Source organism: Neofelis nebulosa, chromosome 8 (genome assembly GCF_028018385.1).
Source record: "Neofelis nebulosa isolate mNeoNeb1 chromosome 8, mNeoNeb1.pri, whole genome shotgun sequence".
NCBI lineage: Eukaryota > Metazoa > Chordata > Mammalia > Carnivora > Felidae > Neofelis > Neofelis nebulosa.
This window is the reverse complement of record NC_080789.1, coordinates 15,826,468-15,849,794: the sequence shown is the minus strand read 5'-3', so window position 1 is coordinate 15,849,794 and position 23,327 is coordinate 15,826,468. Positions and strand designations below refer to the sequence as shown.

Here is a 23,327-nt window from a genome sequence, read left to right as displayed (position 1 = left end):
TCTCTGAACTCCACACAAAAAACATTGTGTGTATGTGCGTGCGGGTAAGATTTGGATTTTAAAAGCTGTTAGCACCAGGTACTACTTAAAGACCAATTTGGCACATTCCATCTAGCCCGTTGTCATGGCAGAGGAAATGTCACAGTGGGATATATCAAAGTCCAAAATAAATGACTAGTATATATTTGCAGGCTTTTTCATTGGCCCCAATCCATAACATTTTACGCTATCAGAGCCCAGAGCACTTCTAGCCCTGAACTATACCACTTATTAGCAGATTTACTGCTTATGAGCAAGCTAATCAACACCCTGAACTTCCCTTTTCTCTATAAAAAGGAAGACAGTGCCTGTCCTATTGACCTTGCATTTTTCAGCTATTATAAGGATTAAATCAGATGATCTACGTATGGATGTCTTGAGAATAGTAAGGCACTGTGTATATATCTGTATAGAATTACTATGTTGCTATCTTTCAGAGCAATGACTTGTGAATAAATGTGTTACTTTGATTACCCAGGCTCTAAACCCTAATTCCTTGGTACCATGCCACCCAAGAATCAACAGGAACTGGAGTTAGTGCTGGACTAGAGACTCTAGTCACTGAAAGTACCCCGTAACTAAATATTCAGGGAGGTAAAGTGATGTAGTGACCCAGGATTTAGCTAGTCTAGGCTCTAGTCCCAGAGTCTGCTTTTAACTATTGACTTTGGACAAATCACTTAATTTTTCTGGGACCAGAGTCTCGTCAGTGGTCAAAAGATGACTTGGATTAGAGTCAAAGATCCTTTTGATTTATAAAATCAGAATATTAGTGCTTAATTAAAATTACTAAAGTGCAATTTCCCAAGCCGTTAATTGATGTGGTTTCACATTTTTGAAATCTCTTTTTAGAAGTTCAGGGTTGGAGCCTAAAAACATAAGCCTATTTCTGGTAAATAGACATTTTGAACACATGTGTAAGACCCTTGTTAAAAGCAACATCTCTACTCAGATACTTTATGCTTGTTAGTGTCCTGTCCTGATGCCCTTGCTCCACAAATAAATATATGGTTACCCAAAAGGCATGTAATACACTACTGGACACAGAGTAGGTACCCAAATACTGTTACTTTACAGCTTGCAGTAGGAGTCCTAGCTCTTATTACTTAACTTGTCTGAGCCCGTTTTTGTATTTATAAATGGGAAAACAGTACCTTCTTCAATGATCCACTGAGATAGTGTATATTAAAATGCAGAAAAAAGCGGGGTGCCTAAGTGGCTCAGTTGATTCAGCATCCAGCTCTTGATTTTGGCTCAGGTCATGATCCCAGGGTCATGGGATTGAGCCCCATGTTGGGCTCTGCACTGAGCGTGGAGCCTGTTTGGGATTCTCTCTCTCCCTCTTTCCTTCTGCCCCTCTCCTCCACTCATGCTCTAAAAAATTTTTAAAAAATGTTTTATAAACTGTTAAAAACAATTGCAAGGTATTACTATTACCTAAGGAATGCAGACTGCTCTAAGTGTATTTTTTTAAGAGACAGATTAAAATCTTTCTGCATTAGTTTATCATGGACACAGCACCTACTCCAGTGCCTGGCTCAACAGATATGCTCAATGAGTGTCTGCTGCGTGAAAAGTATAATCCGCAGAAAAATCAAAAGCTCCATGAGCTTAGATTCCATATTTCTTTTTCTCTCCAAATTCCCAGAGCTAACACAGCATCTGACAGATAGAAGAAGACAATAATTATCAGATGAAAAATTGTTACCCCTCTAGTTCCTCTTCAACACAGCTCAAGAGGTAGACGTGGGCAGAAGAGGCACCAAAGACGATTTCCGATACAGGCTGCTTGGAGTGGGGCTGGAAGTTATTTGGAAAATTCACCCACTCTCTAATAGCTTGGGAAAGCAAAAAAGAAGCATAGACTCTTGAGTTCCATCAAGTTCAGTTTCCAAATTGTGCAATCTGGGTAAATTAATCTATTAACCCCACCGAGACTGTTTGCTCCTCTTAAACTGAGAATAGTACCCACCTCATAGAGTTAAGCACTAGAATGGGAGCTCCATAAGGGCAAGGACTTTGAGGCCCACTGCATCTACACTGGACAGTACTGAACTATACTGAACAGTGCCAGACACAGCAGAGGTTCTCAAATACTTGTTGCCTGACGTTGCGAGAAACTGACGGAGAGGACACAGGCACAGTATGTAACAAAATGTTTGCACGTAGTAAACACTCAGCAAACGTGAACCTCTTCCATCTTCACTATCCCCATCACTACCATTACTGGCACATCGGTATTATGTGACTGGCAGTCGGAGAACAGTCACCTTTGGAGAAAGACCCGGATTCAAATCTAATCTAATTCCCCATTTACCAGTTTTGTGACACAGGACATATCACTTAACCTATGCTGGTTCCTTTGGTTCCAGAAAAATCTCCACGTCGTGAGAATCAGAAGCTATATGGCAACGACCTAACGCTGAATCTGGAGCCCTCGCGGCACGCGATACGTGGCAGCAACTATTACTAAGGAAAAAAAAAAAATCCCCTTTTCTCCAGATAACTGCCTGCAATTTCCCACATTACTGTAGCTGAATACGTAACATGACCGCAAACAAGGGGAGGAAGGAAAGAATTTCAAAGAGACCGAAACCGCTAATCAAGAATAAGAGGGAATTAAACCGGTGTTTGACAGTTCCCACCAAGGGGTGCTAGTTTCCCCGACGGTCAACCTGTCCGACCAGCCAAGGCTCGAGCAGGACAACCAGCTCTGATAGGAACAAAAAGGAGGCAGAGCAGACGCTTACACCCTCCCCCTAACGGTCTCTTGGTCGCTAGCCGCTGGCCTCTGGCTGCCGCGGGACTCCCGTTTCCGGCCCTGACCGGACCACAGCTCCCAGCATGCCTTTGGAGGGAAGTCTTTTCCCGCTGGATGACTACTAATCCCGGCATGCCATTCGGTACTCCAGTAAATTAGATGGAAGAGTGGAATGACCCCAATGAGCGCAGGGAATTGTAGTCCATTTAGCTGCTGGCTTTTAGAGGGGCGGGGAAGAGCCGGGTCGCTCTCGTCAGCTGAGGAGAATGATTCATAGAGGAGGGTCAGGAGAGAACAGTTCTGGCTGCGAAAGCCCACTTAAAAGGCTGGACTCTTCCGCGAGGGAGGGAGAGGCAGGAGAGTAAGCGAGGCCTCGGGCCTGACCTCGCCTCAGGCCGCTCGTCAGGCCTCCATCGAGTCCTGGGCCTTGCCGGGGGCGGCCGCGAGGCGCCGGTTGCTGGGGGACCGGTGACGTCGCGGGGTGAAAGTTGAGGGGCGGTGACGTCGGCCCTGCCCGGGCGGAGGCTGGCGGGTTGGAGGCAGGAGGGAGGGAGGGAAGGAGGGAAGGAAGGAAGCTGGGAACGAGCGAGCGAGCGGGGGCGCGAGGCGTTTACCTGGAGGCAGCGGCTTGGGCGCGCTGAGCGGCCGCGGCTCCCCCGCACCTGCGGCCATGGATGAGGAGCGCGCCCTCTACATCGTCCGGGCCGGCGAGGCGGGGGCTATCGAGCGGGTCCTGAGGGATTACAGCGATAAGGTAAAGCGCCCTGGCCCCGGGCGTGCGGTAGAGCACCCCCGGGCCGCCCTCGGGGCTTGCACATCGCATCCCTCCCAACCCCCCTCATTCCGGTGATGCGCGCTGCTCCCCCCCAGAAAACGTTTCCGGCTTGGGCATGCGTGTTTGTGCCCCCAGCCTTTCCCGTGCGTGCATCCTGCATCCCCCTGCCCCCACTCTGGCGCCCACTCCTCTGATTCCGGCCCGGCCGACTGTCCCACGGTTCTCCCCCCCAAGCATGCAAGTCACACCCCCAGAATCCGTAGATGTGCGTCTGTGCCCTGTGTCCCACTCTTGGATGCATGAATGCACGCGAGGCTTCCTCACCTGTATGGCATGAAAATCTGTGTTTCCGTGCTTAAACACGGCTCTTGATTAAGCATAAAACGCATCAGCCACGGTGGCAGTTCTTTCTATACCTATAGCACTATATAGTTTTCAAAGCTTGAGGTCTCATATATGGTCTAACTTGATTCTCAGAGTGTTTACGGGGTAGAGGGTGTCATCCTCCCCATTTTATAGATGAGAAAACCGAGATGCTAAGAACTGAAATCACGCCAAGGTCATGGGCATACTATGTTGTAAGTGGGGGGAGATTCAGACTCCTAGCAATAGCTATTCTTTGTATCGCGGTAACAGCTTTCCCATCCAGTATCTCATTTAATCTTGACAGCAGTCCTGTGAGGTTTCATCTCCTTTTGCAATTGAGATTCTGTATCAGTTAAGTAACTTGCCCAAGGTCATACTTGGGAGCTGGGACTCCAGCCTGGGTCTTCAAACCATTCATTGTTCTTTCCACTTTACAGCTCTGCAGTAAAAAGGTATCTTGTAAATCCCAGCCACTTCTCTGAATGTTTCTCCAGGAACCGTTAGCTCTCCATTACTTTTTCTTGCAGGAATTTTACGTGGTCACTTCAAAAGGTAGCACAGCACACCTTTATTCTTCCATTTAGAAGACTACTTTATAGGGATGACTGACCACTCACTTCTGTGAAAACACACTCAACCCCAAGTCTTACCCGAGAGACAGCACCTTCCTTCCTTTGACTGACTTGTACTCCTAATTTCCGCTTCTGTGTTTGCTGTGTGCCCACCACTGCGCTTTATTACACTTTGTACGATTGACCTGCCAGGGTGCCAGTTCTGCTTTGGGTGGAGAAGGTCCCAAAATAAGATACCTTCATTCCCATTGAACCTTCCCCAACAACCCTGTGAGGAACTGGTGGTATTCCCCACTTCACAAATGACATTTAGGATAATGTTGCCGTTGAGAGATGGGGCTACGATTCGAATCTCGGTTTTCTAATTGCCCTTTCTACAGTACTGTGCTACTTTCTTTGGGAGGATGGATGGATGGATTCAGTTCTGTTCGTATCTTAGCTCCTTCACTTTCTTTTTTTTTTTTTATTTAAAAAAATTTTTTAATGTTTATTTTTGAGACAGAGAGAGACAGAGCATGAACAGGGGAGGGGCAGAGAGAGGGAGACACAGAATCTGAAATGGGCTCCAGGCTCTGAGCTGTCAGCACAGAGCCCGACGCGGGGGTCGAACTCACAGACCGTGAGATCATGACCTGAGCCGAAGTCGTACGCTTAACCGACTGAGCCACCCAGGTGCCCCATCTCCTTCACTTTCTAATATGCTTTATTGTTGCATATCTGCCTAATTTGGGAGAAATTCACTTGATACATGGGTGTTCATATTACGGAGATGATATTCATTTAACTTGATTTAAAAAAAGATCGGAGGCAGCTACAAACTAATGCTCAAAAGAAAGAAATAGTGTTGAATCAACTAGTATTTATTTTGCAGTTACTATATGGCAGATATCTAGCAATCAGTAGGAACTTTCTTCTTTAGGGACGGGAGGAAGAAAAACCTCTAACTGGATCTTACCACCTTCTTCAATATTTCTCCTTCCCTCCAAGACTAAACTGATTAGAACTCCAGATTTGCTTCCTTGAGTCTACCTCTTTCCCTCCTTGATCTCCCTCCAGGTTGCTTTCCGCACACCGCTCCTGGCCAACTGCTATCAGAGCTTAAGTTCTGGACATCTCCAGCTCCCCTTTCACACTGGGAATGTTTTTAGAGTTGTAATGCCCAGTGTATATTATTTAAGATGCTATTCCTGAAGTACTTTTTGGGCCAAGCCTCAGAATGCTCTGACTTGATGCGAACCGGGTCAGTCAGCTCCTTCAGAAAAGAGCTCTCCTGTTTAATGCTGATTATGGTAGGGCTAGCATACCAAGAAAATAGCTGAGGTTCATGTTGTTGGTGGGGCTTTGCTCCTCAAGGCGAGAGAGACCTTGGAGGCAGATGAATAGGAAGGGAAAGTATGATTGCGGTGGTCTGGCAGTAAGAATGGGAAGGTGGAATTAAATTGCCCAGCTCTATGGGATATGGAGTCTGAGATGCTGAAAAAGTAGCTGAACACTGTGCGCTTCATTTTTCTTACCTGGAAAAAATGGATTTGAGAAATGTTTAGAATGAGAGGTGATTGTGGGGCATCGAGGAGTCCAACCAAGAACAGAAATGAATCATGTACAGAGAAAGTGATTGGGTTATTGTTTAGGGGAGGAGGTTCTTTATGCTACTTTATTTCTCTAATAAAGCCGGAATTTGAGACAGTTCTAGAAATATGGTATACACATTTGAATAGGATATGTCAATATCTTGGACCATGTAAGAGGACTTTTTGCTTTCCACTTGGAGGTTGAGTTCTGACTTTTTGAGTTCGTTCCACAGATTTTTGCAGAGGAGCATGTTTAATGGCTCAAGATAGTGGAAAGAAGGTAGAATTTAGAGTCAGATAAATCTTGGTTCAAATCTGCCTTTTATTGGCTTTATGACTATGAATTTGTTATTTTAAGCCTGGGTCATGGCTTTCTTATCTGTAAAATAGGGATAATATTACCTAACTTATTATGCACCTTTAATTAACTGAAGTTTAATGCTGCACACTGAGCACAGGGCACCTAGGAGGCGTTTACTCAGTGAGTTATAGTTCTATTAGATCAAGGTTCTCAAGACGTCTTGTGGCCATAGCACAGGCTCTGGAGCCAGACTGCCTGACTCTGATCTTCAACTTAACCATCCATGTAGCCTCAGACAAGTTAACTTAACTTTGCTGTGCCTCAATTTCCTTACCTGTCAAACAGGGACAATAATAGTACCTACATCATAGATTTGTTGTCAGGATTAAATGAGTTATATGTCTAAAGCCCTTGAAACAGTGCCTGGCACTGAAGAAGAACCCCTAACTTTAGAACAACAAAGGCAGGAATTAAACATGTAGCACTGAGTTGATTTAGCCTGATAAAAATAATTGGGGAGTATACTCCATAACTTCTCATTTTCCTTGACCCTTACATTTTCTAATGGGTAGCAAAATACCTTGTACCATGTTTAGAGCCACAGTTACCTATCTGGCTCCAGGTAACAACATCTGATTTCTGTGTTAAAGAGACTGTAATTTTCGAGCCTTCTTGCTTCATTCACTGACTCTTGTTATCCTGAGGAGAGGGAAGATCTACTATCCCAGGAAAAATTAAACTTGTCTGTTTCTCGAGGGCATAATACAAGTTGACCCAACATAGGAAAGTATTAAAAAACAAATAGGAAGAGTGGTTGATCTTTTCCATTTGTCTCAATTCACCTGTTAACCTTTATTGAGTGCTTGCTATGTACTATGTATTATCTGTCCTAAGCACTTTCACATATCATCACATCTAATCCTCTTATATTAAAACTTACGAGGGAGATAGAAGTATTCTCTTTTGCAAGGGGAATAGGAAATTGAGGTTCATAAAGACAAGGTGACTATGAGCTCAAGGGCACATAGCTAGAAGTGGGTTCATGTTGCCTTTACCCTGTCTATTCTGTGTTTTTGAGCACAGAAGAGCAAAAGGTGTTCAGGACCAGTACATTACTTTCTTTGGTTACTGTTGGGTCCTAATCACTTCCATTCTAGTTATAGAATGAGCTGTTAATTATGGGAGGTATGTATTGTTCTAGTCTAGGCTGTCCAAGCTCCTCCTCCTCCTTCAGGGCCTGCTCTGATACAGATTTAATAGAGAGATTGGTTACCATCATTATGATTATCACAACAAACAGTGATCAAGGGCTCTGAGGTGTACAATATCTTAGTTCCTTGAATCACAAGTTATTTAGACTAGAGGGACTCTCAAAGGTAATTGGATCTATCCCCTTCAGTTAATAGGTGAAGAAACTGAGGCCTAGAGTCATCAACTATAATGATAGCCAGAGAGATGGCTTGATGGCCATAAAAGCCACCTGGGCATATAATTACCTTATAACAAGCTCCAACAGGATTTCGTTTTGGAAATGTGGCAAATTTATGGCCAAATTAAAGGGAAAAGTTATTTCAGATACAATCAGGTCTTCAAGAGTAGTCCTCATAAGAGAGGAAGATAACACTGATAGCAGTGAGGTCTTCATTTATGTGCTAGAAGAACCTGATTGATCGGGACCTAATATTGAGACAGTTCTAGAAATACAGTCTACACATTTGAATAGGGTATGTAAATATACTGGACCATGTAAGAAGACTTTTTGCTTTCCACTTTGAGGTTGAGTTCCGACTCTGAGCTCATTCCACACATTTTTGCAGAGGAGCATGTTTAGTGAGCTGTTCCTTTGTTATACCTTGTTCTTGTTTCCAGATTGAAATTCTGTAACCTCAGTTACTGGTGTTTAGTTCTAGAAGTAACCTCTATTTGTGAAATACAGCACAACATGTACACACACACCACCCCAGTTAGGCTAATTCCCTTATATCAGTACTTTTGAGTGTATCTTCTGAAATATGAAATAACTCCTAGTTCTCTAATAGGTATTTGGCCAGATGCCACATCATAGGCCATGCTATAATAACAATAGTGGCCACTTACTGAACACCTGCTATGTGCAAGGTGCCATACATAAAAGATAAGGAAACTCTGACAGGTAGTAAAGCTGAATAACTTGACCAAGGTCACACTTTTAGTAAGCAGCTGGACTGGACTCAAACCCATTGCTGTCTGCCTCCTGAGCCTGAGCTTTTTAGAGCCTACTCATAGGATATAAAAACCTATGGGGAGGAGTCCTTGTGAGTCTGGTGTGTCACTGAGCTGTTCCTAGTTTACTTGGTCTCTAAATTGAACAACGGTTTTACTCTTTAGTTTATATTTGACTTGTTGCTCCTGTTCATCTGGAAATTAAGCACATAAAGAAGGTGAGGTGGTTGACTGTTGGCTAGCAGTTCTATAAAGGTATTTATAGCCAGAAATGCTAGTTCCCCTTCCCTTCTCTTTCAGCCTTAGAAAGGAGAGAGAGTAAGGGTTAGAAGTACTGAATAGGTTAGGTATGATCTAAGTTGTATAAAAGAAACCAGCCTTAGAGAAGCCAACATCTTTGGATCCAAACAATCTTGGGGGGTTGAGCTTCTGAATAGATTGGCACATTCAAAATTCAATTTGTATTGCCTCATATGCCAGTATATTTTCTAATTAAATTAAGCCCTCATGCTAGTTAGGGCTTTTGAAAGCTTTTCTTTCTTTCTTTCTTTCATTCTTTTTTTCTTTCTTTTCTTTTTTTTTTTTTTTGGTAACGTTGTGGTTTTATGAGAGGATCAGCCTTGCATTTAAAAGCAACAGAAAATTTAGTCCTTGGTACTATTCAAAATTTTCACCATGAAAGATTAATTCTACGTAGAAACTGTTTAAAAGATATTTTTATAACTTAATGAAGATCTTTCCAAAAGATGATTTATTTCTCTATGCCTTTATCATAGATGCCAGAAAAAGTTGAGGAGAACCACTGTATTGGCGACTAGGTTCATTTATGGCAGATAATTTATGGAATTAATATTTCACATATAATGGCAAAAAAGCCATAGGTTTTTTGGTTTCTAAGTGCAATTTATTTTCATTTGTATTGGACTTTTACTAAGCTTCAGTTTACAACCTTAGCCTGATGTCTGTTGTTTCTTTGTCTTTTATCTAGAGTTAGTTTTTACTAAACCTCAGGTCTATAAATTCCCCAGTTATAGCCTTCAGATTTACAACTTGTTCTTCCTTTTTTCTTTCTTTCTTTCCTTGTTCATTCATTGGTTTATCTTTTATTTTTAATATTTCCCTTTTAATTATAAAAATACTGCACCAACAATGATTTTGTCAAAAAAAAAATCACCAGATATTCCACTGAACGGTTGCTTTTATTATTTTTTTTAAGGTTTATTTATTTTGAGAGAGAGAGCACGCATGCGTGTGCATGAGCAGGGGAGAGACAGAGAGAGAAGGAGAGAGGGAATCTGAAGCAGGCTGCGTGCTGTCAGCGAGGAGCCCAATGTAGGACTTGATCTCACTGTGAGATCATGACCTGAGCTGAAATCCAGAGTCAGACGCTTCACTGACTGAGCCGCTCAAGTGCCCCCAGTTGCTTTTATTTTTGCATTTCAACACTCAAGCCTTTAATGCATCCGTATACATATGTAGGTACTGTCATTGTAGACATCTAGCTTGGTGTTTTACTATTTTTCCACTGATGCCATTATAAGTAATTTTCCATGTTGTTAACAGAGATTTTTAGCCATCTTTTTTTTATTGCAATATAATATTTTATCAGGTGGATGCACAGCAGTTTACTTCATCAGTCTCCTGTTGTTAGATATTCAGTTGTCTCTTTCTTCCATAATATTAGATAACACTGCAGTGAATATGCTTACATATATGACTTTACTCTCCTTCTGGATGATTTCATTAAGATAAATTCCTACAAGTAGAAGTTCTGAGTGAAAGGATGTGAATATCTTCATGTTTTCTTGTATGTGTTGCCAAATTACTTTCCCTTTTAAAGTTTATGTCAATTTATACTGCTGCCAGCAATTTTGCACCTGGATTATTGGTGACCATTTCTTAGAAGGCTTTATGTCCTCAGTCTTGCTCTCTCCTTTGATCTGGCCTGAAAGCAACAGCCCAAAATATTCTCCCAGAATACTGTACTGTTCACACCTACCTCTGTCTTCCTTGGTTGCCTATCACCTATCTGCCAGTTTAGGTATAAATTTTTAAATCCAAGCCATCTAACCACCTAACATCATCTATTTTAATTGTTTTGCAAACCATATGTGAAGCAGCCTCTCTTCAGTTTCTTCAAACAACCCTTCTTTCTTACCTCAGTCTTCCCTCTGACCATTTCTTACATTCAGAACCACTTCTCTGTCAGCATTTCTCCATCTCACTTAATTTCAAAAATTGCTTCTTCTGCAAAGCTGACGACACAGAACCACCTGTGATGATGATATCTTTAGTACTTTGTGTACTTAACTCCTGATGAGTTGCTAATAAATGTCAGTGTGACCAATGAGGAAAATACAAAAACAAAAAACAGACAAAACAAAGATGTTCAGTGGAGATTGCTTTTAAAGGAAAACTCAAGATTCATAAGAGCACTAGGTTCCCCTGAATAAAACTTGAGAAAAGAATGAGAAATTTTGTGCTCAATTTTTGGGTCCTATCACTGTTTCTGTGGCTGTGGGCAAGTCAACTTACTCCATCCTCTGTTTAAGCTACAGAGTGGAAAATGTAGTGTTGCCAGTCATCTCAGGAGAGTCATGACACTTTCTTCGCTTCTGGTTATTTTTTTCCTCAATATCATTGGAGTCATAATCATTATAATCCTAATATTTACTGAGTGTTTACTATGTGCCAGGCACTGAGATGGTATATATATATATGCCTTTGCTGTTTTAACCCTAACAGCAGCTCAGAGAACTAGGTATCCCCTCTATTCACATGAGAAATCCATTGATAGAGATTTTGTTACTTGCTCTGCTAGTTAGTGGTAGAGCCATAATTTAAACCTTAATTCTTACAGAATTACTTTTCTGAAATACCAGTCTATCAAATCTCTTCCCTGTCTACAATTCCCTGATCATTTCTTAGTGCATATGAAAAAGAAAGTACAAACTCAGCAACATTGGAAGACCCTTCCAAATTTCTGTCCAGTTTACTTTTCCATTCTCTTCTTTCTCTATTCTCCCATCCCCTCACATGTCCTATATTTCACTCTGGCAGAGCTGTTTATTTCACAAATATATCATACCATTTCACACATCTGAGTCTTTGTTTCTGTCTCTAGAGTGCTTTCCATTTGCCTCCTGGAAAACTCCTATTCATCCCCCAAGGTCCAGTTCAGATGCTCTGTACTCTATGCAAAGCATTCCAGATTTTCCTGGGTAGAGTTAGTGGCTTGGTACTCTATGTTCTTTTGTCTGTTTTTCTGCTGTAGTCTTTCACACTGCTTTATAATTATTTGCTTACATGCCCATCTCTCTTGCTTCAATACGAGTGTTGAAATACGATATGGGAAGGCAAGATTTTTACAAAGATACCTTTTAAATATAGCTGCAACTAAAACTCTGTGTATTTAAAATGACATTGTTTCCCTTTTTTCCCCCCCTCAGCATAGGGCTACTTTCAAATTTGAATCAACAGATGAAGATAAAAGAAAGGTAAGCCTTGGTGTTACCGTGTGTGTGTGTGTGTGTGTGTGTGTGTGTGTGTGTGTGTGTGTGGAGAGGGTATGTGTGTGTTTCATTCATGGACTTTCTAAACAGTGAACTTGTTTTTATCTGATGATTGTTTAGTTTTTGGTTTCCTTTCAGTTTGTTTTTAGGAACTGAGAAAAAGACAAGTACCAAGGTTAGTATGGATTACACACAACTTTCTCCTGTTCCATCTCCACAGGACCATTACGCTTGCGTAAATCAGGGGAATGGGAACAGTTCAAAGGGGACTCTTTCCATATCTTCTCACCTCCAGAGCTTGACTTTATTTGGTAATAGACCTATAGATTGCCCAAAACGTGTTGTTGATGTTGTGAAACTTGGCTTTGGCTTAAGTTTTGGGAAAGCAGCTGTTGATGCTGCTGCCCCTCAACTACACGTTGTTCCTGTACTGGCAGTTATTTGTGTTGTCAGCAATTGTCTCGGTCACTGACTTAACAGGCATAGAGAAAAATGGGAGTCAAGAGACTTGCCAGTAGCTGAGTTATTACAAGAAAGGGTGCATCTGAGATATGGTCATATAATGTTATGTTTGCCGGTTGGGGTTGCCTGTGGTTGCTTTACTTAGCTGATTAGAGCATGATGCTAAAGGAGAAGGCTACCAATTCCCCACGAGCATTTTGCTCAGCCCCATACATCTATCCCTGACCTTACAAATGTCAAGACCCAAGTGAGAGGGCATGATTGAGTGTAAACCTATCACTGCTGCTGAAAAAATAGCTTAAATCCAGTACTTTGTTGGAAGTGGTTTGATAATACCTTGAAATCATCCCTTTATTTACCTCCACCCCTACCTAATGTCTGCATTTTGCACATTTTACCTCTTAAGATTCCTTTAGTACTCTCTCCCCTTAATCCCCGCCCTAATGCAAGCCTTCGTCTGAGTTCTGTACCAGTTTCCTAATCGTTCTTTTTCCAGTTATATGCCCTTTCAGTCCATTGTCCATAATTCTAAAACAATATGATCTTGTCACTTCCATCCTTAAAACTCTTGAGTGACTTCCTTTGCCTAGAGAATAAGGTCAAGTATCTTAACATGGTATACTACATGTGCAGTGATCTGATCTCTGCCCACTTTTGCAGCCTATTGCTTACTATTCTGTTGTATTTTGTGCTTTAGCAATATGCTTCAGCTGTATATACATACACATCCCTTCTGTTTCTTACTTCCTAACTTTGTATATGTTGTTTTCTACCTAGAATGCCCTCTCTTTCTTGTATACCTCTTCCTCTTTTTACCTGGTTAATTCTTACTCAGCTCTAGGAGCACCTCCTTCAGGAAGCCTCCTCTAGCATTCTGTCAGGGCGAAGTACCTCTCCAGTGTTCCCATAAAATTCTATGTATATCTCTAACACTATACTTATATGTTGTCTCTTAATTATGTATTGACATTTCTCATTGTTACACCCTGCAAACTCTAATGATAGATACTGTTATATATCTTTATATCCTTGACATCTAGAGTGCCCAGCACATAATAGGTACTCAGAAAGTATTTATTGAATGAGTGACATGGGGTATAAACTTTGGAGGTTAAACATTTTCTTTTGGATTTGAACAATGTAAACAAGACTAGAGTACATTGTAGAATGGATTCTCAACTAGAGATACGCTGTTTGGAGAGCGTTTTCAAGATAGGCCTACTCAGGCGTGACTCCTTATCTCCTAAGTCAGAATTTGGGAGGTGGAATCCAGGCATGTATATTTTTATAAATGATCTTCAGGAAATAAGTACTCACATTTGGTGGCAGTGCAAAATGGCCACAATTCCTATGGAACAGAAACTGGCACTATCTACCAAAATTATAGATGCATTTTGCCCTTTGACCAAGCAATGTCACTTTTAGAAATCTATTTTGTGGATAGGTAGAACCAGGTAAGCAGAGCTTCACTGAAGCACTATACATAATAGCAAATGATTAGAAGCAAACAGGTCTCCAGAAATCAGGGAGTATTTGAAGAACTAGGGTGCATCTGCATAATGGAATATTATGATGTAGGAAAGAGAGGAAGAAGGGGAGGGGGAGAAGGAGAGAGACAGGTATGTGTTAATGGGACAGAGAGTTAAGTGGGAAAAAAGCAAGGTGTTAACCTATTTTTTTACACACTCATGATAGGTATTCAGGTGAGGGAGGCAGCTACTATTTTGATTTTATTTGAGAGAATCCATACTATATCTGTTGATTCATTGTGTCTTGGGGCTCTTACAGTGGAATCTTTGATAGTACTTTTACTGGTCTAAATAAGTACATTAGGTGGTGCTTGGGTGGCTCAGTCATTAAGCATCCGACTCTTGATTTCAGCTCAGGTTACGATTTCAGGGTCTGTGAGATTGAGCCCCTAGTCAGGCTCTGTGCTGACAGTGTGGAGCCTGCTTGGGATTCTCTCTCTCCCTGTCTCTCAGCCCCTCCCCTTCCTGTGCACATCAAGGGGAGGGGTGTGGGGAACTCTCTCAAAATAAATAAACTTTAAAAATAAATAAGTAAGTAAGTACATTAAGACAGGGATTCCCCCCATTTCATATAAGTTTCAGTTGAGGGAGAATAATTTCCCACTCAGTTGTTAATAAAGCATGTGTATTTTCTGTAAGATAGTAGCAAAACCTAACATTTCAAAGTATTGTCTTTTACTGCCTGCTAGGTCTTTGGAGACAGTAACTCCTATACTCCTGTTATTTGCAGTGATAGTGTGTAGATTTCTGCTTCCTGGGAGGTCTGATAATAAACAAATCCAGGGCCCCCCCCCCCCCCCCCCCCGGTGGCTCAGTCGGTTGGGCATCCGCCTTCAGTTTGGGTCATGATTTTGCAGTGGCGAGATGGATCCCCGTTTAGGCCTCTGTGCTGACAGCTCAGAGCCTGGAGCCTGCTTCAGATTCTGTGTCTCCCTCTCTCTCTCTGCCCCTCCCCCACACATGTGCTCACTCGCTCTTTCTCTCTCAAAAATAAATAAGCATTAAAAAAAAATTTTTTTAATCCAATTAGGGACCTAGCTAGCTATGGCAGAGCGTAGGTAAAGAAAATCATTTTAGTCTCTAAGCGTTAAAATCATTAGTGACTTTTTCATGTCTAAGGCCCTAAAAACTTGAAATGCTCTAAAGGATCCACATCCTAACAGCTTTTTAGGTTCTCAGTGTAGAGAGACATAGACTAGTAGGCATGCCTCCACATTAACCCTGGAGGAACTCAAGTTACTGTCCAGTTTGTTTTGCTGCCCTAGTTCTCTTTTCCTCTTTCCTAAGCATGTCTCTGGAGCCTTCTGCCAACAGCTTTTTGGTAATAGCAGCATGCCTTTCGATAAACTACAGGTGCTGTCTTCCTGAAAAACGCAATACCTTTCGTCTGAAAACTTTTATGACAACTTAGAAGTAAATGTAAGGGAACAGACAGAGCCTCTCAAAAAATAAAACTTGGTTATAGTGACCTTTTTAAGAAATGGTTATATATTAATGATCCTTAGACCTAATTGCTAACACTTATGTAGTGTTTGCATTTTTACAAAGATTTGCTTTGCAACAGTAATGCACTAATGCTGTAAGTATGGTGTGAATATCACCATCCCTATTTTATGGATAAGAAAACTGGGGCTTACATTAATGACACCTTGCTAACACTCCCATGACTAGTAAGTAGTGGATCCTCAAATAGAGAATAGATTTTCTGACTGTATATTTCAGAAGGTTTGAAATTATGACTCAATACCTTGTTTTATCTCTTATTTAATTCTTTGAGACACCATTTAGGCAACTAGACTTAAATTGGAAAGTAGCAAAGAAAATTAGCAAAAAAGGAGTGCTTAAGATTTTCCAGAGAAGTAAAGTCAGATACAACTGTTATATTTTACATATAATGTAAATAGTTCCAGGTGCATGTGGATCATTGTATATTTGGTTATAAGCATCTGTACTTATTGAAGTATTTGCATTCCTTCCTCTACCTCTAGGCTGTGGTTGTTTATTTGCACATAAACAAATATATCAATCATGCAAATAGGTAGGATGGGGGGAAGTATGATGAATAATCTGAAATTACATCAGAGGAAATGAAAGCTCTTATACTGGCTTCTAAAACACAACTGATCTCAAGTCCAATAGAGTGCTAATTACAATAAATGTTGAAAAATACATGTCATAAAATGAGTAAAAGAATTGCAGCTCTTTTACCTGAAAGATAAGAATACAGCTGTATCAAATGTGGAAAACCTCAGTTGTTGTTTGAGATAAATCTTTGTGTATATAGTGATTTTCCTTAAAAGAGTGAAGTTGAAAATAGCCAGATTTCAAGCATTTATGTCATTAGCTTTAAATTCACACAGATAAGCCCATTTTCTATAATGGCAGAGGATAATTGCTGAGTTGAGAACTCTTTGAGAACAAGAACTCTGGCTTAGTTTTGTTTATATTTTCAGCCCCCAACACTGCATGTGGCATAAAATAGGCACCTATAGTAAACACCTGTTAAATAAATGGAGGGAACTTGGAGATTGAGTAGAGGCCAGAATTCCTGTTACTTGTACAATATTGTTTGACTTTGAATTTGATATTCTCCTAATTATACAGCAGAATCTCAATGTAATGTTTAACGTGAAAAAAAATGGATATAAAAGTATTTATACAGGATGATCACAGTCATGCAAAAGTAATAAAAACTGTTCAAAGAAAAATGACTATAAAGAAATTTGCTAAATGGTGGCTATCTGATTTTTCTTTCCCTATTCTGTATTTTAAACTTTTTTCTTGTTTATTGTAGATGACATTTTTCTTTCCCTATTCTGTATTTTAAACTTTTCTATTATAGATTATAATGATTTAATAACATGATAATTATAGGAGCGCCTGAGTGGCTCAGTTGGTTAAGTGTCTGACTTCGTTTCTTGTCATGATCTTGCAGTCTGTGGGTTCAAGCCCTGTGTCAGACTCTTTGCTGACAGCTCAGAGCCTGGAGCCTGCTTCAGATTCTGTGTCTCCCTCTCTCTCTGCCCCTCACCTGCTCACACCCTGTCTCTCTCTCAAAAATAAACAAACATTTAAAAAAATAGATGTTATTAAATATAAATAAAAAATAAAATATAAAATATGTTATAATTATATAACATATGTTATATATCCTTTTATAGTAATGTGATTAGTGGCATAAGCAAAGACCAATAGATACTTTTTTTGAAATCATTTATTTTCTATAAAATTGAGCATTCTTGATTATCTTATATATTCCTTTGGAGGGGAACATAAAAAAATGTTACTGGTTTGGAAATAATATTGCTTGTGGAGCCAGTTTATGGTATGAAATAAATTTATATGAACATGAAAGTTCATTCCATCATTTGAGATTTTCTTCTTTTTACTTCACCCACCCCAGACTTGGATGTACTTGGCATATTAGTAGAGATCTCTGTAGTCTACAAATAATTTTTCAGTAATTCCTGTGTGCCAAGTCCTGTGTTAGACTTTGGTTGCTAAATTGGCTATTTGCCTATGGTGTGTGGTTTGGCACTTTCTCAGCTACAGACGCATAGATTGCCATTGTAGACTCTAGAAAATGAGCAGGTAAATTTCCATATTAGAGTCCCCTAAGGAAAATGTACCAAGATAGAACCGGCAGTTCTATACTGTGAATCCCTGCTTAGGAATAGCTCAAGGTATGGATGCTTGTTCTGAAAGCCCTTTACACTTATTTTAGTTACTTGAAATTGTTAAACTTCCCAGTTTTCACTAAAGCAGAATGAGCTTTGTATGCCCTGTAAATTTGACTCAAATTTTGATGTCTCACCTTAGGGAATACTTTGATACATGATGCAAGCACAGTTCTTATTTAGAAGACAGTAACTTTAAAGATAATCATTTTCAACATCTTGATTTCTTTAAAACTCTCTCACACACACAACCAAAAGCATCCTAAACCTTTTACTTTTCAAAGTTCCTGTCCAGCTGGAATCTGGCATAAAACTTTACTAGAAGGGCTGAATTGTATCATAGACCAGGGTGAATGCCTCATAGTAGTTCAAAATAATTTAAACTTCTTTTCAGACTCCTTTTTTAATTTTAGATGTTTGCCAAGGCATTGAAAGACTAAATGTAGGGAGAAAGAACAAAACAGCTCTTCTGACTTAGCAAGCCATAGATGTGGCAGCCCATACATGATCTTTGGATCATTTTTTGAGATTTATTTCTCAGAATAATAATAATATCTCCAATTTGGACTTAAGAGTTTCAGATTCATTTTCTCTTACCAGAAAAACTCATCCAGAAGTTCCACTTCCAGTGATGACAGTGTGAGGAGTTCTACAGACCTGTTTCCCACTAAAATGGGTGACTATTATTTTTTAAAAAAAACAACCATTTAAAGTCCCTGGAAATAGTCCACAGAGCATACAGTCATTGAAGAAATATTCAAGAAAATTTACTAAAACTTAGTAAGAAAAGTGAAAGTCTGTGGTATTTAAACTGAGACCTGCTCCCTCCCTACCTCCTATTAGCTGAGCAAGATGGAAACTGTCCTCTAAACTGATGCATTCAAGAATATAGAGCTCCCTCTTTCCTCTTTTTTCAGGTAGAAGGCTGTCTTCCCAGTAGAGATGTACGATTAACATTTCTCATCCTGCCCCTGCTACCTGTTGCTGAGACTAAATTCTAGGTGAGGGCAGCTGAGAGGTAGGGTCCCCCCTCCTTTAACCCGGCCCACACTCACGGGACAGAGTCTATACAATGGATATGGCACCACTGAAAATAGAGGCGCCCCATTTGCCCTTGGCCTTGGCTTGTGGGATGTAGATTCTACTCTGGGAGAGGCAAGCTGAGGATATCTGGGGTTGCTGCTCCCCTATCCCCTCAAATCAGCTCCCAAGGAGGTGTCACCCAGGGAAAAGCATGACATTGTCTTTGTCCCGGCATCAGAACCAGGACTCCAAAATTTTACCCAGAGGAACAAGCAGATCTTACAACAGAGATCTCTGAATCTCTCCCCAAAGGAACCAACATCATTTGCAACAGAGTGTGAAGTTCATGCCTAAGGGTGCGGGTTGTGGAGAAAGGAGGAATTGGAGGGAGATTGATAGATTCATTGGACATATAGGCTAGCCAGAAGATGGGCTAGTTTTCTAGAGAGAAAAGGAGAAAGAAACAGCTGGGAGGAACCCTCCTGTGGTTAGAACAAACCTTAAATACTGACCTCAGAGACTGTCCCTTCAAAGGAGCCCTAATAGATTGGTTCAGTTTGTGGAACAATTTATGCCCAGGGCATTGTTGAAGACAGTAGATCAATCAGCTGGTAGTTAGTGGAACTTAGCCAGCTGGGTGTGGTCAGGAAAAAGAAGGTCAAAGAGAGGCCAGCCAAAGCCACTGTCATTTTAGGATGACTGTGGCATAACCAAGGGTGAGCCCCCTGAAGAGGAACATCTGTAGAGAAGGAGGGGAAGAATATACTCAACTAAAGTAATTCATCCAGTCATGGAGTAAATAAGCAAATAGCAATAGCAAGTTTTGGAGGGTATGGGCAGTATCCAGGGTTGCTACTATATATTATATAAAATGTCATTTCCAAGAAAAATATGAGACGTGAAGAAACAGGAAAGAATGACCTACACACTGGGGAAAAAGCAGGTGACAGAAACTGTGAGAATGACCAGTTGTTGAGTTTAATAGACAAAGACTTAAAAGTAGCCATTATATTCAGAGAACTAAAGCAAGCCATGATTTAAAAATGATGCAAGGGTTGATAACAATGTCCCATCAAATGAAGAATATGAGTAGAAAGATAGAAATTGTTAAAAGGAAAAAGAAGAACCAAATGGAAATTTTGGAGTTGAAAGGTACAATAAAATACAATAACTGCAATAAAAATTCGCTAATGGGGCTCTACATTTGAGTGAGACTGTCAGAAGAAAGAATAATTTGGTGATTATATCAATAGAGAGTACACAAGGTAAAGAACAGGGAAAAAAATAGTAAGGAAAAGTAAAGCAAGATTCAGAGAAATATAGGACACCATGAATGTACCAACAGATATATGATGGAAGTACCAGGAGAGGAGAGGAGAGAAGAGAATGAAGAAAAAATGTTAAAAGAAATGATGGCTGAAAACTTCGCAAATTTATTGGAAAACAACCTACACATCCAGGAAGCTTAATAATTCTGAGCAGGATAAAGTTAAAGAGATCCACAAACAGGTACATCATACTAAAAATGCTAAAAGCCAAAGACAAGGAGAAAATCTTGCAAGCAACAAGAGAAAAAGGACTCATCATTTACAAGGGAATCTCTACAAAACCTACAGCTGACTTCTCAAAAACCTGTAGGCCAGAGGCAGTGGGATAACTTATTCAAATAGCTCAAATTAGAAACTCAACCAAGAATTCTATTACCAACAGAGCTTTCTTTTAATAATGCAAGGGAGATAAAGACATTTCCAGATAAATGAAAAACTGAAAGAATTTGTTCCAGACCTACCTTACAAGAATACCAAAAGTGCTTTAGATTGAAAACAGGTGATCCCAAACTGCAATTTGAATTTACAAAAAGCACTGGTAAAGGTAATTATGTAATTGTAAAAGACAATATAAGTGCATATATTTCTCCTTTCTTAACTGATTTTAAAAGCATTTATATAAAAAATATGTGTGTGTATGTATATATGTGTATATATACACATATGATGTATTGTTGAGCCAATAACATACAGAAATGTAACACATTTGCCAAAAAAGCACAAAGGTGGATGAGAACAAAGCTGTATTAGACTAAGGAAATGACTCTAGATAGTAATTCAGATCCTTAAGAACAAATCAAGAGAAGCAGAAATTATAAGTAATAAAGCTAATGTAACAAAAGCTATAAGTATATGCTCGTTTTCCTTTCTCCCCAGAGTGTTTAAGAGACAAGATTATATAAAGTAGTAATAGTTATCTTAACGTATTCTTGGGTTTGCAACATTCATACATATATATATAACAATAATGCCACAAAAAGGGGAAAGGAATAGCATCATATAGAAATAATGTTTCTGTATCTCATTGGAATTAAGTTAATCCGGAGCTGATTCTGATAAGATGTGTATGCTAACTAAGCCCTTGAGAACAACTAAGGAAATTCTGACTCAACTGAGTTTTTAGGAAAACCACAAAGGATTGTTTAAAGAAGTTGAATAAAATCTAAATAAATGAGAAGACATCTCATGCCCATGGATTGGAAGACTGACTTTTGCTAAAATGGCAGTACTTCCCATATTGATCTACAGATTTAATGCATTACCTTTAGAATCCCAGGTAGCTTCTTTGTAGAAATTGACAAGCCAATTCTAAAATTCATATGGAATTGAAAGGGATTCAGAATAGCCAGAATAATCTTGAACAAACTTGGCTTACAATTCCCGATTTCAAAATATACTACCAAGCAACAGTATTCAAGACACTGTAGTACTGGCATGAGGATAGATTAAATATAAATATATGTATATAGAGGTGTATTTTTGACAACGGTGCCAAGATCCTTGTCAAAAAGGGTCTAATTTTTGACAAAGGTGCCAAGACCATTCAGTGAGGAAAGAACAGTCATTTAACAAATGATGCTGTGACAGCTAGTTAGTCCCATATAAAAGAATGTAGTTAAACTTTTGCCTCACACTGTATACAAAAGTTAACTCACTAGAGGTGCCTGGGTGACTCAATTGGTTGAGCCTCCAACTCTTGATTTCTGTTCAGGTCATGATCTCATAGTTGTGAGATTGAGCTCTATGTCGGTCCCAGCACTGGGCGTGGAGCCTGCTTGGGATTCTCTCTCCTCCCCTCTCTCTGTCCCTCCCCTGCTTGCACTTTTTCTCTCTCAAAATAAATACATAAATGTTAAAAAAAGAAAAAAAAAAGAAAGTGAAAAGACAACCTACAGGATGGGAGATAATATTTTCAAATCATATTTCCGGTGCAAGACTTCTATCTAGACTATATAAAGAACTCAATAATAAAAAGACAACCCAATTCATAATGGGCAAAGGATCTAAATACACGTTTTCCCAAAGATATGCAATTGCCAGTAAACACATGAAGTAACTTGACATCATTAATCATCAGGGAAATGCAAATTAAAGCCACAGTGAGATTAAAGTTCACACTCACTGGTATGGCTAGAATAAAAACAGATAATAACAAGTATTGGCAAGGATGTGGAGAAATCAGAATGCTCATACCTTACTGGTGGGAATGTAAAATTGTGCAGCCATTTTGGAAAACAGTCTGGCAGTTCCTCAAAAGGTTGAACTCAGCAATTGTACTCCTAGGTATCTACACTAAAGAAATGAAGATATATGTCTACACAAAAACTCGTATGTGAATGTTTACGGTAGCATTATTCATAATAGCCAAAAGGTATAAACAACTCAAATATTTATCGATTTATGAATGAATAAACAAAACGTGTTAACTATACAATGAAATATTATTCTGCCGAAAATTAAAGAATAAAGAAATTGATAAGTGCTACAACATGGATAAACCTTGAACCCATTACGCTAAGTGAAAGAAGCCAGACACAAAGGCCACATAATATATGATTCCATTTATATGAAATGTCTAAAATAGATCTGAAGAAACAGTAGATTAGTTGTTACCTAGGGGCTAGTGGGAGAGGGGAATGGGGAGTTGCTACTAATGAGTATTGGATTTTTTGGGGGTGGGTAATGAGAATGTTCTAAAATTACACAGTGTGACTATACTAAAAACCAATGAGTATACGCTTTTAACAGGGTGAACTTTATGATACATGAATTATATCTCAGTAAAGCTTGTTAGTAAATACAATAGGTAACATACACTACGTGTCCGTCATCATTCCAAGCAGTGTATGAAATATTAACACGTTTAATCCTCACAACAAGTCTATATAGTAGGTACTGTGGTTTTGCTTTACAGATGAGGAAACTAAGGCATACAGGAAATAACTTTCCTAAACTAGTGAAGTCTAAGGGTATGATTCAAGCCCATGCAGTCTGGCTCCAAACTCCTGTTCACCGTACTGCCATTTATTAATAATTGAATCAACCTGTTGTACAGCTTATGAATTGATTGTATTCAGTTTATGATTTTAGGCATCTAAAGTTTGAGATTTGATGCAGAGCATAAACAAAGCTTTGACACTGAGCTAATTATCAGCATGGACAGTAAACAGAAGAGCATGCTTTGCAGTGTGACTACATAGGATAGCCAG

At 39.7% G+C, this 23,327-nt stretch overlaps 1 protein-coding gene across 9 annotated transcripts in view; it reads left to right on the top strand.

Annotated features, from left to right (window-relative positions):
• Positions 1-2,976: 2,976 nt before the first annotated feature.
• Positions 2,977-23,327, top strand: part of RIC8B (RIC8 guanine nucleotide exchange factor B) — a 104,902-nt gene continuing 84,551 nt past the window's right edge. For 2 of the 9 annotated variants that reach the window (XR_009265380.1, XR_009265377.1), the window contains exons 1-2: positions 2,977-3,554; positions 12,037-12,084. Coding sequence is in view for 5 of the 9 variants with exons in the window: in XM_058741525.1 (XP_058597508.1) it covers positions 3,471-3,554; positions 12,037-12,084 (132 nt within the window). In the remaining 4 variants the exon portion in view is untranslated. The remainder of the gene's footprint in view (positions 3,555-12,036; positions 12,085-23,327) is intronic. The other 7 variants (XR_009265379.1, XR_009265378.1, XM_058741527.1 and 4 more) reach the window with 5 other exon arrangements.